General features: G+C 52.8%; 1 protein-coding gene across 19 annotated transcripts in view; it reads left to right on the plus strand.

The window, feature by feature from the left end:
* EHMT1 (euchromatic histone lysine methyltransferase 1) overlaps positions 1 to 17,358 on the plus strand; it is a 140,852-nt gene that overhangs the window by 115,080 nt on the left and 8,414 nt on the right. For 14 of the 19 annotated variants that reach the window (XM_064579028.1, XM_064579038.1, XM_064579032.1 and 11 more), the window contains 8 exons: positions 4,901 to 5,002; positions 6,635 to 6,739; positions 12,393 to 12,547; positions 13,442 to 13,609; positions 13,793 to 13,937; positions 14,583 to 14,660; positions 15,611 to 15,726; positions 16,860 to 16,946. In XM_064579028.1, coding sequence (XP_064435098.1) covers positions 4,901 to 5,002; positions 6,635 to 6,739; positions 12,393 to 12,547; positions 13,442 to 13,609; positions 13,793 to 13,937; positions 14,583 to 14,660; positions 15,611 to 15,726; positions 16,860 to 16,946 — 956 coding nt within the window. The other 5 variants (XM_064579031.1, XM_064579039.1, XM_064579041.1 and 2 more) reach the window with 5 other exon arrangements.

The raw sequence follows: 17,358 nt of genomic DNA on the forward strand, positions 1-17,358 counted from the left end.
TTCTCCAGAGAAGATCTATAAATGGCCAATTAGCACATGAAAAGATGCTCAGTATCACCAGTCATCAGGGAAATGCAAATCAAAACCCCAGTGAGATGTCACCTACCCTTGGGGCAACAGTTACCTCAAAATGGAAAGTAAGTGCTAACAAGGATGTAGAGAAATTGGAACCCTCATGCATTGCTGGTGGGAATGTGAAATGATGCAGCTTCTGTGGAAAACAGTTCGGTGGTTCCTCAAAAAGTTAAACCTAGAACTACCATGTGATCCAGCAATTCTAATCCTGGGTATTTACCCAAAGAAACTGAAGGTAGGGGCATGAATGGGTATTTACACTCCCATGTTCTCAGCAGCCTTGTCCACAAAGCAGGAAGGTGGAAACAGCCCAAGTGTCCACCCACAGAAGGACAGATTAGCAAAAAATGGCCTGTGCGCATTACGGGGCATCACTCAGCCTTAAACGAGAAGGAAGACCCAGCACAGGGAGGTGCTGAGTGAGACAAGCCTGTCCCAGAAGGACGCGTCCTGTAGGGTCCACTCTTGTGAGGACTCCGAGTCGTCAGATTGAGAGGCTGCAAGTGGGTTAAATAAAGGTTTTGGGGGCTGGGGCGCGGTGGGCATCCCTGCTTAGTGGGCACTGTGCTTCTGGTTAGGGTCGGTGGTGAGGGCCCCATGGCAGTGTGAATGGGATCACTGCCACCAAATTGTACCCTTGAAAATGGCCACAATGGCAAATCTTACGTTATATACGTATGTATATATAAATTACAGTAAAAATATGAAAATTATCTTGTAGTTTTTCACATTAATACACATCTTCCCAAAAACTTACACTGTTGATAGTCATTTATCAACTTCCTTTTTTTCATCAAATTATCACTGTTTTTCTATTAAACATTGTTTTATAACATTATTTGAGGTGGCTGCATTGTATTTCATGATGCAGTGGTATCACTTTTAGTCAAATTTGCTTATTGCTTAATATTTTTGTTTTCAATTTTTTAAAGATTTATTTATTTATTTTCAGAGGGAGAGTGTGAGCATGTGGGCAGGGGGAGGGGCAGAGGGAGAGAATCTTTCAAGCAGACTTCCTGCTGAATGCAGAACCCAACATGGGGCTTGATCCCACGACCCTGAGATGTGACCTGAGCCGAAACTGAGAGTTGGACGCTTAACTGACTGAGCCACTCTGGCACCCCTGTTTTCAGTTATCATTATACACACTGCTCCAGTTAACATTTTTTTAGCTAAGTTTATGCACATTTGATTTCTTTAGGACATATTTCTGGGTGTGGAATTGTTAGATTGAAATATTGAGGGTTTTTATATCTCTTCCTGAAGTACACCAAGAGTGTCTGAGCACTCACTTCCATCTGCTCTTACCAGTGGCGACTATGATAAGTTTTTAAAGAAATACTAACGGGAGCGCCTGGGTGGCTCAGTCGGTGAAGCATCTGCCTTCGGCTCAGGTCATGATCCCGGGGTCCTGGGATTGAGTCCCATGTTGGGCTCTCTGCTCAGCGGGGAGTCTGCTTCTCCCTCTCCCACTCTGCCTGCTTGTACCGCCCCCCGCCCCCCCGTGTCAAATAAATAAAATCTTTAAAAAAAACCAACCTTTTAAAAAATATTAACAGTTTGATAGGCAAAAATGGTTATTTATTTATTTGCTTTTTTACTATTTAGCTTGTCTTAAAGTGAACGCTTTTTGGTATATAGTTATTTATATGTGGTATGAATATTTTTTCAAGCTTTAGTGTTTTGCTTTATTTTTGGTGTTTATTATAATCTGGAAACCTTTAATTGTTTTATAAATGTCCATAGATAACTATTACTAATCTTCTCCATTATGACGGGTGGATGAGTCCCACGCATTTACCCCATTCTCTGCCAAGGCACGGATACCCAGTCTCGCTGCAGGAGCCCATGCCCAAGCTGAGCACCACTGCAGACGCAAGAGGTTAGTGTGCAGGGCTTCACGGAAGCACCTGGAACCTGCAGACAAAGGACCGGAGCACTTCCAGTGGCTTGAGGGGAGCAGACGTCGAAGCGGACGGACGGCTCATGGATGAGCTTAGCTGTAGATAGGGTGCAGTAGAAGAAAATGGCCACTGCAACTGAAGACTGCTCATTGAAATTACTCAGTCTGAAAAACAGCTTTTAGGACAGTTTCCAACTGATGTGTAATTGGAGTTCCCAGAAACAGGGGAGAAAGAATCTGATAGAAAATAAATATTGGAAAAAAAAGTAGTCCTAAGCTTCCCAGATTTGGTAAGATAGCAATCTGTAGATCCAAGAAACTAAGCCAACCCCAAACTAGATAAATACAAAGAACACACACTGTTGAAAACTGAAAACAAAGAAAATCTTAGAAGCAGCCAAAGAATGACACATGACATGTAGGCAAACAGCATTACAAAAAAATCACCAACTTCTCATCTGAAACGATGGGGAAAGAAAACTCAAAAAAATTGTCAACCCAGAAGGCTGCATCTGGTAAAAGTGTCCCCCCCCCCCAAAAAAAAATAATTGTGGAATAAAACACTTTCAAGTGAACAAAAGGTGGTAGAGTTTATTGATACATTTGCCCGAACAGGGATGGAAACTCTGCCTGAGAGTCTGCCCAGGAATAGCACCTGGGAAAGACCATTGTTTTCTTTAAATTTCCTAAAAGACAAAAGGCTGTTTAAAGCCGAAATATTTTTACAGGGTGGAGTTCATACCAATTTAGAAGTAAAACTTCTAAACATGTGTCCCCAACAGCATGGGGCAGGAGCCACGAATGAAATCCTACTGTTGTCAGGCTGTCTTATTTCTGTTGTGGGAGGCGGTAAACATCAGTCCAAGTAGACTGATTAGGGGAATGTCATTGCCCCCAGAGGAAGTACAAAGAAAATAATTTAAAAGAAATACAGCTTTAAGGACAGTTTAAGTCTAGTGGAGGAAGTGAAGTGGAGCAGTAAGCAGTATTTGTAGAACCACAGGCAGGAAAAGAGGATAGAAGCCGAGGGAACGAGGAGCCCCAGCCCCCACCCCCCACCCCCTGTCCATAGGGGCAGCACCTGTGAGGACTGAGCACACCACAGACAGTTGTGTGCTTCCGCAGGGGCTCACGTTGAATGGACAAACAGATGGAAGCAGAAAGGATGGAGAACACGTGTCGTGCAATAGTAAACTTTTAGAAGAGGGAAGACTATCTTTGTGATTCCAGCATAGGGAGAGATTTCTTCAGGAAAACACAGAAAAGTGCAAAAGTGATTGGTAAAGTCGAGTTCATTGGAATTAAGAAATTCTGGTCAACAAAATGTCACAAAGTTCACAAAAGGCAGGCTACACGCTGCCAGAAGATATTGCAATATACTGGCAAAGGATTAATATCCAAAAAATAAGGAAGTCCTACAAACAAAAGAGCTCAAAAGAAAAATGGGCAAAGAATGAACGGGCAGTCCCCGGAAGGGGAAGTCTGAGGAACCAGCAAACGCAGGGAAGGTGCTCAGCCTTTTGAAAACCACCCTGAGACACCACTGTGTAGCCGTTGGATTTGGCGGTGCTCAAAGGTTGGACTGCTCAGAGGAGCCATAGCATGGCCCGCGTCGCTGCCGCTGGGCCCCCACCCCCAAGAGGAGATGCCCCTGTTCAGCTCTGGGGTGTGTGAACGGGCAGGTTTTGCGATACTCAGTGCAAAGTCATTCAACTGAGAAACTTGAAAATAAGGCCAGCCTTTACACCAACAATCATACATTTTTGTATTTATCATACAATTAAAAATTTAAACACCAGTAATATGGGGTTTGAGTGTGTGGGTTTTCTTGAGAAAAGCGGGTTACTAACTTCAGGCTTGGTAAGAAATCTGTTTTAACGGTGTGTGTGTGAAAGTCTCGGATTACTGCTTAGAAGGTCAGAAGGAGGGAGAAAGGGACTGAGGAAACATGGTCAGTACAGACAGGAGCAGGGGGGAAGGCAAAGAGAGACCCTGTAAGGAGAAAATGGTGGAAATGTGTCCGCACAGGTCCCTGAGGCGCATGCCCAGGAAGAGTCCATCTGTGCAGGATGCAGGCTCTCAGGTTGGCCCTGAGCCTGGCCCTGTGAACTGGGGCACACATGGTCCCCTAGCCCTCCCAGGACCCCCAAGTCTCTCCTGGAGCTTTCTGGATCTGACTTCCACAGTGGAGGGTGGCTTTTGTTTTGTTTTGAGGTCCTTCAGTCAGTGGGATAGATTTAGCTTGCTTGAGGAAGTAGAGCTGAAAGCTAACGGGGAGATGCGCCTGCAGCCCCAGGAGGCAAACTCAGGCAGGCAGCCGCCCTGACGTGCGTCGGACTGCAGGGCAAGCATGCCCCCACTCTGGGCCCCTGCTCTTCTCTGCCATTTATTGTTTTTAATTCTGTGGCGTATGGATAACGATTACGGAATTATTAGCACTCGTCTAAAAATGTCCAATGGCCACCATTGTCTTGTAGAGGTCCCGATGGGTATGGGTGACCCTCTTGTCATGTGAGGAGTGCTGCAGGCGCCTGGCATAGTCCTGGGCGCCACGTTGGAACGGAGGGACAGGGCACAGCCCCTGGCCCTGTTGAGGAGCCCGGGGCCTGCCTCGGCCTGTCTGGACCGTGGGAGAAAGGAAGGGATAGGCGGTTGACATGATGTACGTGCAGGTGTGTCTTAAAACTTGAAGACTCCTTGCCACCTGAGGCCCCGTTGGTGTCAGGAGCTTGGAGTCTGGAGCCCGGCGGACGGGGCTTGGACCCCAGTTGTAGGACCTCTGAAAATAACCCTGCCTTTCTCTGCCTGGGTTCCTTCTCCTTCTCGAAGGAACCTCCCTCATGTGGGGAGTGAACGTTCACGTGGTCATGTGCTCAGGGTCGTGCTGTAGGTCATGTGATTTCTCTGGAAATTGTGTTGCAGGATGCAGAGGGCTCCACCTGTCTGCACCTCGCTGCCAAGAAGGGTCACTATGATGTAGTTCAGTATCTGCTTTCAAATGGACAGATGGACGTCAACTGTCAGGTAAAGCCACACCCTGCACTTACGGACACTCACCTGGCTGGCTGGTCAGTGACCCTGTTCTCCTTTGTAGCAGTCCTGGCCCCAGCCCATTCTCCGCAGCCCCTCTTGCAAGGCCTTGGAAGGCCTGGCCTCACCCACCCTGGCTGAACACTGGCCCCTCTAAAAGCCCACACCTGTGACGGCCTCTACCCTGCTGCCTGGCCGGAGACTTCTCCCACGGCGCCTGCCTGGGCTGCCCCAGCCTCCTGGCCTCGGGGCACATGTCACCACCTGAGTGGGGTCCCTGACCTGTGTGCCAGGTGCCCTCCCTCCTGTGGTACCCCATCTTCCCTCCCAGTGGCTGTCAGGGTTCCAGGGTAGGGTCTTTGTGTGGCATGTAGGCCCTGGCACGAGGAGGTCCCATGTGCATCTAGTAAGTGACTCGGGAGAGCAAGTGAGCACGCTTCCCTCCCACTCGCTGAGACCCAGACCCCTCCCCTCCCATGTGACTCTGGGCCCTGGAAAGCCTGTCTTGGCTCACAGGCTCTGCCCCGTCTTTTCGTCCAGCCATTGCCTCCAACCCGGCACTCTACAAGCCACCCTGACAGAGACCCTCCCCGGTGGCCCAGAAATACAGCTCCCTGCCTTGTGCCGCCTGGCCCACCTTTTGCTCTCACGGGGTCCATGGGCTGGACCCCTCCTGTGTTTCATTTTCCGTCTCCCACTTGGTTCGGTTTTGTATGTTTCTTCCCCTGGGCTGGGCTGGGCTCGGCTCCGCTCCGCTCCCTGAGGCGTGCTTGTCCCTGCTGTGCCCCCAGGGCCCAGGTGGTGCGCACAGCCAGCCTACAGGGATGGCCTGACTACATCGTCTCCCAGAGAGATGTGGCAGCTGAGGGGCGGGTACAGGAAGCTATTGGGGAGGTGTTACGGAGGGTTGAGCTTTCTGCCACCAGACCATGAGTTGGTTAACGTGATACTCATTTCCTGAAGAGTTGCCTTTTTCTGTTTTAAATAAAACTACCCACCACCACTGAGTAAGGAGAGAGGCCTAGGTTTGTGGATGGTAGAAAGCCAACTCATCAGAACCATGACGGATCCTAATGTGGGGTCGGCCGGGCAGGCTTTCTGCTTCCTATCCTTTAGGAAGAAGTGGGAACTGGGCACAGCCTCCATCAGTCTCTGGGCTGGGATATCTGTCTGTCTGCAGTTGTTAGCAGCTGCCCCTGCTTCATGCTTGGGGTCTGGCTACCCACCAGCCGGACTGCTGGTCTGGGAGGGACGGTCTGGTCAGCATTTCTTGGTCCTTACGTGGTCCAAGCAGGTGCACTCAGGTGTGCTGAGTGTTGTCCTGGCGGTGACTGCCCACCAGGCTGCCCTGGGGCGAGGTCTCCTGGCAGATCCATCCGTCCCCCTCAGAGCAGAGGTTCTGGCTCCGCCCTGTACTCACTGAGACCCCTGGGGCTACACCCCGAGCCTAGGTTTCCTCATGCACAAAATGGGGACTTGGACTGGCTCCTGTCTTGTGGAGTTGTCTTTCAGATCCTGGGTGAGATTGTGCTTCATGTTACTTGTCTGTAGAGCTGTAATGGATTTTGTTGTTGTTTTTTTTCTTGTGTGTGTGTGTTGTGTTGTGTTGTTTTTTTTTTTAATTAGGATGACGGCGGCTGGACGCCCATGATTTGGGCCACTGAGTATAAGCATGTGGAGCTCGTGAAGCTACTGCTGTCCAAGGGTTCCGACATCAACATCCGGGATAACGTGAGTCTCTGGCTGTCGCTGGTGCTGAGCGCCCCTCAGGGTAGCGGGTCCTGGAGGAGGACAGAGGGACCAGGGTGTACAGAGCTGGCGGCTGAATGTTCTTGTTCTTGGAAGCCTGACTGTGGCTGTGCCCTTTTTTCCCAGGTTTTCAGTGGCCCCTGGACCCACTGTGGTTTCCTGGGATTGTTTTGTGTGTTGGCCAATTGCTGGGTGTGGATTGAGGGGCAGAGATTCCTGAGACCAGCCCTGTGGATAGTACCTGCCTTTTTAGAGGCGATCCCGGACTGTGACTGCGTCACTGACTCCCGTGTCTATGATCAGGACCACGGAGCCCAGGGCACACCCCACACCTGGGCCGGCAGCATGGGAGCACTAACTCGTTCTGCACTGCTGTCTAGGAAGGAGAGAAAGGGAGCCACCGTGTGCTCAGGTCATGAGAGCTAAGGTGCTTGTGTGATGGCTAGTTTTATGGGACATACTTGTTTTCAGAAAACAGGGTTCTGGGGCCAAGGTCAGAAAACTCGCCAGTCCTTTTGGGAGTAATCCTCCAGCCCGTGTATCAGACAGCAGGTGATTCTAGTTAATTTATATATTTTAATATTTTTTTAAAGATTTATTTATTTGAGAGAGAGAGACCGAGATAGTGACAGGGATCACAAGCGAGCGGGGACACAGAGGGAGAAGCAGCCTTCCTGCTGAGCAGGGAGCCCGATGCGGGGCTCCATCTCAGGACCCTGGGATCATGACCTGAGCCGAAGGCAGACGCTTAACTGACTAAACCACCCAGGCGCCTCTCTAGTTAATTTAAAAGGGCATTTCTGGAAAGTTCTTTGGGTACCCGCTCGGGAACAATCCAGAGGGACAGGGGTCCCAGGGAGGACAGACACAGTGCCCTGCAGAGTTGTGTCGGCTGTTACAGAGAGTCACCAAAAGCCATAAATGGAAAATGTAGCACAAACTCATTAAATTGATAATGAAATAAGAAAGCAGTTAACAGTAAGACATGATTTCTCCAAACAAGCACACCATTCAGTAGGGTGCGTGTCAGCGTGGAGCCCGAGTGCCCAAGGTAGGGAGCCAGGTGGTGTCTTTTGGTTCTGAGCCCTGAGCGGGACAGGGCTCTCCAGATCCCCGCTTAAAGAAGGGATGGGAGCAGTGAGCACCACCTGGTCACTCATCGTGGCTGCTCGGCATTGGGACCCTTCCCCACGTCTGTGAGCAGGTCCTGCCCTGCCCTGAAACCAGGAACCTCAGCACAGAGGCCCCCATCTGGGCCTGCAGCACGTGGCTCAGCTGTGGGGTGTTTCCGTGAATGTCCTCAGAGCTGGGGTCAGTACAGTGGCGCTGCCTGCAGGGCCCCGGGGGCTGGGAGGTGCAGGGCAGTTTGGATGAGGGTAGCGGGAAGGGGTGTGATGAGGTCCAGCGTGGCTGCAGCAGAGGGCAGTCAGAATCTGCCCTGTGGACGCTTTGTGGCACATCGTGAGCAGCCCCCTTCAAGCATGGGGTGCTGGGAGCAGCTGCAGCTGTGTGTCCTCGCTGGGCAGGGTATCAAGAGCGTGTGGGTGCAAGGCAGCAGACGGCCTCACAGGGTCCAGTAGGTGTCGGCGCCGCTCCTGGTGGTGGTCCTCGGGGAGCAGGAGGATGGACTAAACCGCGTGTTTGTTGTTCATGTGACAAAGCAGCGCTGTTATTTCATCCTAGCAGTTTTATTGATGTGTAAATGGTGCACCATTTAAGGTGTCCAGTTGGATGAGAGTTAACCCCAGAAACCGTCCCTGCAGTCAGGACTGTGCACGACGCTCCCAGAAGTTTCCTCCTGCCGCTTCGTAGCCAGCCTCCGTCTGCTCCGCTTTCTGTCACCGAGTTTGTGAGTTCGGCTTTCCGTAGGCGGACCCGCAGTGTGACCGTTGCTCGGGCAACATCAGCCTGGGGGTCAGCGTTGCGTTGTGCGGACAGGTTAGCTCAGGTGTCCTTCACCTGGTTGCGGACATGGGGGTTTTCTGGGTTCTGGCTGTCACACATAGAGCTGCTGTGGACATGCACGCACGTGTCTGCTATCATTTCTGTCCCATAAAACCTGGGTCACCTGTTGAAGGAGCTGCCCAGCTTCCAGAGTGACTGTGCCTGAGAGGCTGTCCTCCCCAGCACTTACAGTTAGTCTGTGTCCTCGGGGGGGGGGGGGGGGGCGCGGCGGTCCTTTCAGATCTTCTGCTCATTTTTTATTGGATCATGTATTTTCTTATTCTTCAGTTTTAAGAGTTGCTGTGTATTCTGCATACAAGTGCTCTATATCAGATGTTCTCCAAGCCCTAACAACTGTTTTTGAGAGGCAGATGCTTTTTAATTTTGGTAGAGCTTAGTTTATCAATTATTTTCTATTTATGGATCATATGTTTGGTGTTCTCTTTAAGAAATCATCGCCTGACCCAGGATCCCAAAACCTTTCTTCCGTGTTTTCTTACAGTAGTTTGTTTTGCATTAGGATGTCCAGCTGTCCCAGCACCATCTCCCTTCTCCATGGACTTGGCTTTGCCCCTGTGTCCACATGTGTGTGGCTCCGTCCCTGGGCTCTGTCTTCCGTGCCGTTGGCCTGCACGTGTCTGTCCTTACGCCAGTGCCATGCTTTCCCAATTAAGAGAAGATGCTGTGTTACGTACACAGAGGGCTGTCCCGTTTCTCCCGGACCTCGTGCTATTGCTCTCAGATACTGTACCAGCCCCGCAGTAGGTTGTTACTTCGTTTCAACAGTCGGTGGTCTTTTGGGAACACTGTAGTGACGAAAGTCTCAGGGATCAGTGCCTGCTGAAGCCACTTCCTTTCCTGCCTAGGTCCTTCGTTCCAGGGTCGTTTCTCCTCTACACGTCTGACTTCGTTTATCGTGTCCTGGGGTGCCGGTCTGCCCGTGACAAGTGCTTGCAGCTTTTCCTGCCTGCAGACTCTGTATCTTGGCTTCACTTTGGGAGACGTTTTGCTGGGTGTGCACTTTGGTCGATAGCTTCTTTCAGTACTTTGTGCACACAGCCTCTCTGCGTCCTCACCGAGGAGTTTCCCGTGGGGAATTCTCGCTGGCACCTTGTGCTTATTTCCAGATAGAGTGCATCTGCGTTCTTTTGGCTGCTTTTAGGATTTTCTCTTTATCACTAGATTTTAGCAGTTGATTATGATGCGCCTTGTGTTACTTGTGTGTGTTTGCAAGCCTGAGGTCAGGAAGGTTTATGAAGCTGTGTCAGCGAGGTCCTCATCCGTTCCAGAGCCTTCCTGCCTGCCCCCTGCTTTGCAGGGGTCCCTGTTCTGTAATTATCACGTGGCTTGAAGTTGTTCCCAGCTCACTGATGCTCTTTTCATTTTCCTCAATTATTTTTTCACTGTGGATCACAGTTTGTCTGGTTTTAAAGCTGTTTTGCTGGTTTTATTGAAATTTTGCTGTTTTCAAGCTCAGTAATCTTTTCTTTACCACCTATTATGCTGCTAATCTCATCCAGTGTGTTTCTGTTAGACATTGTACTTGTCAGCTCTAAAAGTTTTCTGTGTAACCTTAGGTTGCGTGCCAGACATTGTGCATTTTACCTTGCTGTGAATTTCTGTATTCCTGGAAAGGTCTTGAGCCTTGTTCTGGGTGCAGCAAAGTTACTCGGAAATAGTCTGCTTTGGGTGTTGCTTCCCAGGTTTGTTACGTGGGTTCCAGCAGGCCTCAGCCCAGTGCTGGTCGTCTCTTGTGTGGGCACTAGCACTGAGACTTCTGTGCCTCGGCTTTGGGGTGTGTCCTCCTGGAGGTCCAAGGTGGGAATGTCCAGATCTCCAGCGGCCTCTTTCCCAGCTCCACATTCTGCTGCCTCGGCCACCGGCTCTCAGTTCCTGTCTTGGGGCTTCTCCTGGTGCCCTCCCTGCTCCGAGGCCTGGATCTCAGGACCGTGAGCAGGTGGGCCCAGGCCCCCTTGTTTGTTTCTGCTCTCAGGCCTACAGTACTCCATTGCCTGATGTCCAGTGTCCTGAAATGAAAACCATTATTTCACACGTTTTGACTGTTTGGTTCTTTCAGGCAGGGAGGTAAATCCAGATGGTCCCTCTGGCCCGGTCTCTGCCGGAACCAAAGTGCCGTCTGTCACTTCAGATGTGTGGGTCAGGCCTCTCGTAATAGAGCAGGCAGACCTCAGCTGGTCTGGGACTGCACGCACGTTCCTGTGCTAAGAGAAGCCTGGGTGGACGGGGACAGTCTCAGCCTGTAATTCCGGTTATAAAATCATAATCCTTCTGGTGAAGGAATGACAAAAGAGGCCCCTAAGGAAACCACATTTTGTCCTGGAGCTTGCAAATGTCTGGACAATGGAAAGATGAGAGGGGTAGAAGGCGTCTCGGAACAACGTCCAGGAAAGGAAGCCCCAGGCAAATCCAGGCTTTTCAGAAAACACTAAGGCTGCCAGAGGAGTCTGCGGTGAAGCCTGTGCTTGGGGCTAGCTGCTGTTTGCTAACAGAGAGGACCACACAGTTTGACTTTTCTCTTTCCTCTAGTTCATTGAGCTGGAAGCATCGGATGCTCTCAGAGTGGGGGACTGGGAGGCAGATTATCTGCGAGCACTGGAGCGTTACAGGGGGTTCCCTGGTGGGAGGGGGGCAGGAACGAGGCAGGCAGAGTCATGTAGCTGGCACATCAGTCCCACGGGGGCTGACATGGGGTGGAGTGGGGGCATGCACAGTGAGGGGCTCTGCCTCAGTCCTGCTAAGGCCCCTGTGGTGGTGCCGAGTGGACAGCCAGGCTTGACTTTGGCTCCTGTGAGATACTGGGCGTTCTTGAGGGGTGGGGCCCCCTGAGTGGTGCACCCACTCTGCCAGGAGGGCAGTCAGTGTTTAAGCTGCCTCTGAGGGGTTAAGCCCTGAGACCAAGTCAGGAAAAGAAAAGGACTGAAACATTCACTGCCTTGTATTCTAGAGGAAGACGGGAACAAACTAGAGGTTCGGTAGAGGAAGGGCTGAGTAGGTCACGACCGTGAGCTCGGCCTGCACAGTGGTCCACCTGCAGTGGGCACAGGGCAGTCAGCCCGTGGGGGTCAGAGTGGCCTTCTCGTTTGTCCCCAGTGCGGTAGGTTGGCTGTTCCGTCACCGTTCTAATTTAGGCTGTTTCCCACCTGGCAAGGCTGCCCGTTGCCCTGTGTATGTGTGTATTCCTCATCTTTAACACAAGTTTTAAGTTTTATACGTTTTGTGCATTTGTTTTCAGAATTACAGTGTAGCAAGCTAATAAACTGATTAAGTCACGTATAGCTTATTTACAGCACAGTGGTTTTTTCTGATCTTTGATTTAAAGGTTTTGTTTTACAGAGGTTTTATGAAGTAAAATTTTAATGCAGTCAAGTTTGCTTACCTTTTATCTTTGTCAAATTTTACACGGTTTGTCCTGTCCTGCAATTGTACCTCTGTTCCAAAGTGAATATGATTTTAAAAAGTAGATAAAGCAGAGTACTCCCGAGTGTTATGTTACTAATGTGTTGTGTTTAGATTGGTCTAATTCCAGACGGTTTTTTATTCTATTTTTAAAATATTCAGTACTGAAATTACATTACTTTTATAATGAAAACAAAACAAGAAAGGAAGCACCCCCAGCACTCAGCCAGGTCTCTGCTCTCCTTTTGGTGCGCTGCGCCGTCTGTCCGCGCAGGAGGAGAACATCTGCCTGCACTGGGCTGCGTTCTCGGGCTGTGTGGACATAGCCGAGATCCTCCTGGCTGCCAGGTGTGACCTCCATGCCGTGAACGTCCACGGAGACTCGCCTCTGCACATTGCTGCCAGGGAGGACCGCTACGCCTGTGTCCTGTGAGTGGTCCCACTGCACACCGTCCCTGCAAGGCTCCCGGGTGCCCCAGGCCCCCCAAGGGAGGCTCCTTCCCCAAGCAGGTGGAGGTGTGAGCCTCCCATTCCACCTGTGAGGTCAGCGTGGCTATTTCTGGTTCAGGGAGGATCATTGTGAAAACTCCGCAGATACTTGGATGAGTCTCACCCAGCACCTCCCATCAAGGGGGAGGGGGCAGGCCCTGCTCCGGAGGGATGAAGATGTCAGTGCTCACCACTTGCCACTCAGAGCCCGTCCCTATGTCACAGACATGTGGGTGGGGTGCAGTTGGGGTCCTGGGGAGCTGTCCTCGCTGTGCTCTCAGTGGAAGCTCAGGTCCCAGTCCTGCCCGGCTGCACAACCTCAGGTCCCCCCCCTCACCTGGAAATGAGGGTGCGCCCTGCTGTGGGACACAGGCCCGTTCAGACCGGGACCTTGGCGGCAGCTCAGCTGAGCGGGTTGTGGTGTGAGGCTGTGGAGGGGCGGTTCGCAGGACCGCTGTGCTGCCACTCTGTCCGGTTCTGACTCGCCTGCAGGCGCTGACCGTGTATACAGCGTGGTTTACCCGCCTCATGCTGGCCCTGTTCATCTTTGAGCATGCCTTTGAGTGGAAAGCCAAAAACCCTCAAATACCATCCCTAGTTCTTTACACACGCTTCCCGACAAGAAAACTGGGGTGACTTTGGACCGTAAATGTGGGAAAGGAGTAATGTAGTGTATTCCTGGTGAGTCAGGGCAGATCTTTCTAGAAGCACTTGGTCAGCAGGGTTAATATCAAAATGAATGATGTGTTCCCTTTATTTTTGCCTTCTGAAGTCATACATCTGTCTTTTAAATTAAGGTCTGAATGTTTTGTTGGCTTACATTTTTCCTTTTAGCCTCTTTCTTTCTCGGGATTCAGATGTCACCTTGAAAAACAAGGAGGGAGAGACACCCCTGCAGTGTGCAAGCCTCAACTCCCAGGTGTGGGATGCGCTGCAGATGAGCCGGGCGCTGCGAGACGCAGCCCCTGACAGGCCTGTCCCGATGGAGAAGACGGTGAGCAGGTGAGAAGACCGTTCTGAGGCAGAGGGTGACAGAGGGGGTTGAAGAGTTTGAAACAAAACTTCTGTCCAAGCTGAGGCATCCCCTGGCCTGAGTCCAAAGTGCCTGGCCCAGGGCTTGGCGGCTGCCCCGCTGGGGTGTCATTTGTCACGGCGAAAGGTAATGTCCCTCCTTTCCCGTGGCAGAGACATTGCTCGAGGCTATGAGCGAATCCCCATCCCGTGTGTCAACGCTGTGGACAGCGAGCCGTGCCCGAGCAACTACAAGTATGTTTCTCAGAACTGCGTGACGTCTCCCATGAACATTGACAGAAACATCACCCATTTGCAGGTCAGTGATGGCAGGGTGCGGTGGGCCTCTGGGGCCTGGGTCCACAGCGTTTCCCTCATGGTGATCGCCTTCCACTAACGAGTTGAAAGGCAGATAAAGATCCTTCCTGAAAGTGGATCCTGCATCCCGTGCTGGGTCCCCAGCCCCAGAGCAGTGCCTAGCGTCCCCCGGTGAGTGGTGGTTTGGGGGCCACGCAAGTGAGAGGAGCCTGTGCTTTGCCTTGAGCGTCCTAGCCTCTGAGCTGCTCTTGCGTTGAAGTTGGACATGTGCCCTCAGGGCAGGGCTGTGGCCCTGGGCCTTGCTCTTCCCATGGAGCGGCTGGCCTCAAGTGCCGGCCTTGGGATTTCTTTCACCAACCCTGCCCCTCGGCCCCACGTCGCTGACCGCCCCTGCCTCCTCCCCTTTCTTTGGGCTCTTGGTCCAGAGCCCCTCGTGCAATCTCTCTGTGTCTTAGTGGCTGGGTGTCCTCTCCCGCCCACATGCCCTCTTCCTCAGGGGCTGCTTGCCCCTTGGTGTCCTGGAGAATGCAGACGTCTGAACCGGTCACCTCTCTTCCACGCGGGCCTGGCTTTCTGAGAGCACGTGTCAGAGTCGTGAGGCGCGGCTGAGAACGGCCCCCCCACCTGACGAGCTGTCTCCCTCTAGTACTGCGTGTGCATCGATGACTGTTCTTCCAGCAACTGCATGTGTGGCCAGCTCAGTATGCGCTGCTGGTACGACAAGGTGAGCCTGCGGCCAGGGCCTGCTGGGGCGGTGAGCCAGCCTTGGGAAGGAGGGCTGCAGGTGAGCGGGTGTGGAAATGCAGACCGGTCGGAGCCAGCCTCTCTGGCCGCCTGGGCGTGGCTGTCTGTGAGCCCCAGCCTGGGACAGCTGGGGAGACAAGGAGGTGGCTCTGGAAGCCGGTGTCCAAGAGAAGAAGCTTAAATGCCCTTGGTATTGGGAGTTCAGAGGTTGTCAGTGGGGGCAGGAGCCAGGGTGTTCTGGGGTGGGGACAAGACCACAGCAGACGGTTGTCTCCAGAGTCACCGTGGGAGGGAGCAGAGGGGCATGGCACGGGGGGTGTTTGTGGCTGTCGAGCCAGAGGCTGCGGCCCTCACTCTAGTGCTGTGTGCTCTCTGTGAAGCACTGCTATGCTGAAGGTCGGGGGGAGCGAGCATTTTGAGGGAAGTTCTCACTGTTCAGAGCAGCCTCTGAAGCCACGGGGACTTCAGACTCGGCCGCGAGGCCCTGGTTTGTCGCCCAGCGGCTTTGCCGTGTCTGGGTGTAGGACGGGCAAGCAGGTGGCCGGGTCGCTGCCAGAGTTGTGGGCCTGCAGGCTGCAAGGCTGAGAGTGCAGCGTGGCGGTGAGCGTGGGCAGTGGTCCGGAGGGCACTGACCCCTTGAAGGAAGTGGAGAGGCCTGTGGGCCGGTGGCCTTGGCGAGGCTGGGCGAGTTGCAGGGAGGAGGAGGGAGGGCGACCAGGGCATACGGATCCGTAAACCTGTGTATGCTCCTGGTTCGATGCTTCCTGCCCAGAGCACGAATGGGTAACGGGACACTGGTGCCCCCAGCGTGAAGTTTGACCGGAAACCATCGTTTTTATACCCGTTTTAGTTAGTGAAACTGTGTTGGTGTCAGTTTATTTAGCGTGAATGGTGAGCCATGCTCGGTCCTGACTGCACGTCTGTCCCCAGGACGGCCGGCTGCTGCCGGAGTTCAACATGGCGGAGCCGCCCTTGATCTTCGAGTGCAACCACGCCTGTTCCTGCTGGAGAAGCTGCCGGAACCGCGTCGTGCAGAACGGCCTCAGGTGAGCACGGGCTGCCAGCCCCTGCCTGAGGGTAGCGTTCTACGCCCTTCAGTGCAGGGTGATGCCAGGGGTCTCTGCTTTCAAAGTTTGCAAATGATCTCGGGTTTGTTGGGAAGTTCGCTGTATTTGCATGTATTTCATATGGACAAGGGTGGGGTGTGTTGCAGTAGAGACGTTCTCTTGTTTGAGCCCCTTGTCCCCTGGTGGTGTTACAAGCTCGTGTAAATAACACAAGTCCTGCTTCTGAGCAGCTGGGATGTCGGTGAGGCCAAGGGGCTGGGCTGTCCATGGCCCAGGGAGGCAAAGGCCAGGACACGGGCTCTTCACGAGCATTGCCTCTGCCTTCGAGTTAACACGTGCACGGCAACTGTTTTAATACTCAAACCATTTCTGAAATATTCTGTGTTCTCTGAGTGTCTCTGCAATAACAGTATGAATGTGCTCTGGTATAAAATGCTTCAGACCGTGTAGACGCCTTGTTCTTAAGTCAGTTGGGGTGCTTGGTCCGGTGAGGTCTGGCCAGCACCCCTTTCACTGGCTGGGCTCAGACCCCTTCCTCTAGCGTCCCCTGGCCATGAGCTTTTCCTCTTGTGCACGTGCTTGAGAATTAGAAGACCTCTTTTGGCCGTCTGAGTTGTGGGTTGAAATTCACACACAACATCAGTCTAGTTTCACGGTATCGAAGGGTTTCTCAGTATCAGCGGTCAGAGAGTGCTTCTGACCAGCCCACATGTCCCTGTCTCCCTGTTGGCAGGACATTCTCTGGGGGGAGGACAGACCTGTCCGTCTCCCCCAGGGCCTCTGGACACACAAAGGGGCAGGTGGGTCCCCATGGCTCTGAGCTGGGGAGAGCTCCCCAGCCTCTCTGAGGGGCCAGCAGAGTGTCAGCCCCTTCTGCTCTTCATTGCCCCCCAGGGGCTCGGCCAGACCTGTCCCCGTGTTACAGATGAAGACACGGGCAGTCGGACCGAATTCCAAGGCAATCTCCCGCTCCCTGGGGATGGGCCGTGGGCTTCATTGCACGGGAAGCGCGTTGCGATAGGAAGGCAGGATCTTGCGCTGTGTTTGCTGCCATGGCTGGCGGCGTAATCCGGACGAGAGCTGAGCGTCGGGGAACTTGGCCTGTTTTCCAGGGCAAGGCTGCAGCTCTACCGGACACAGAACATGGGCTGGGGTGTGCGGTCCCTGCAGGATATCCCCCTGGGCACCTTCGTCTGCGAGTAAGTGAGTGCGTGCCGGGGTCACCCCAGGGCTGCTGGCTACCCCTGCCATTTTGGGGACAGCACAGTAGTGTGGGGTGAGGGGCTGCCAGGGCCCTGTCTGTGCCTGGGACTCGTGGGTGCCCCTGAAAACCAAGCTCATGTTGTCTCCACCCATCCACCCGCTTCCCTGGCTTTCCACCTGCACTTAGCCCCTCACCAGGTCGTGGCTCCTTTAAGATGGTACCGTTCAGTGGTTTTCAGGGAGTGTCACTCTGGATCCCTGGTCAGAGAAGGGGTTTCTGTGTCGTCATCTTCTGGGACCTGAAGTTAAATCCCAGCTCAGTCACAGGCACATTCTGCAGCACGTTTGGCCAGCTCGTGGGTGGGGGTGTGTGTGTGGGCTCTGCCATGGCTGCCCTGTGGTCAGGGG

This window comes from Mirounga angustirostris, unplaced genomic scaffold, assembly GCF_029215605.1.
Source record: "Mirounga angustirostris isolate CCGP_5_RB_7025 unplaced genomic scaffold, mMirAng1.0.hap1 SCAF_15, whole genome shotgun sequence".
NCBI lineage: Eukaryota > Metazoa > Chordata > Mammalia > Carnivora > Phocidae > Mirounga > Mirounga angustirostris.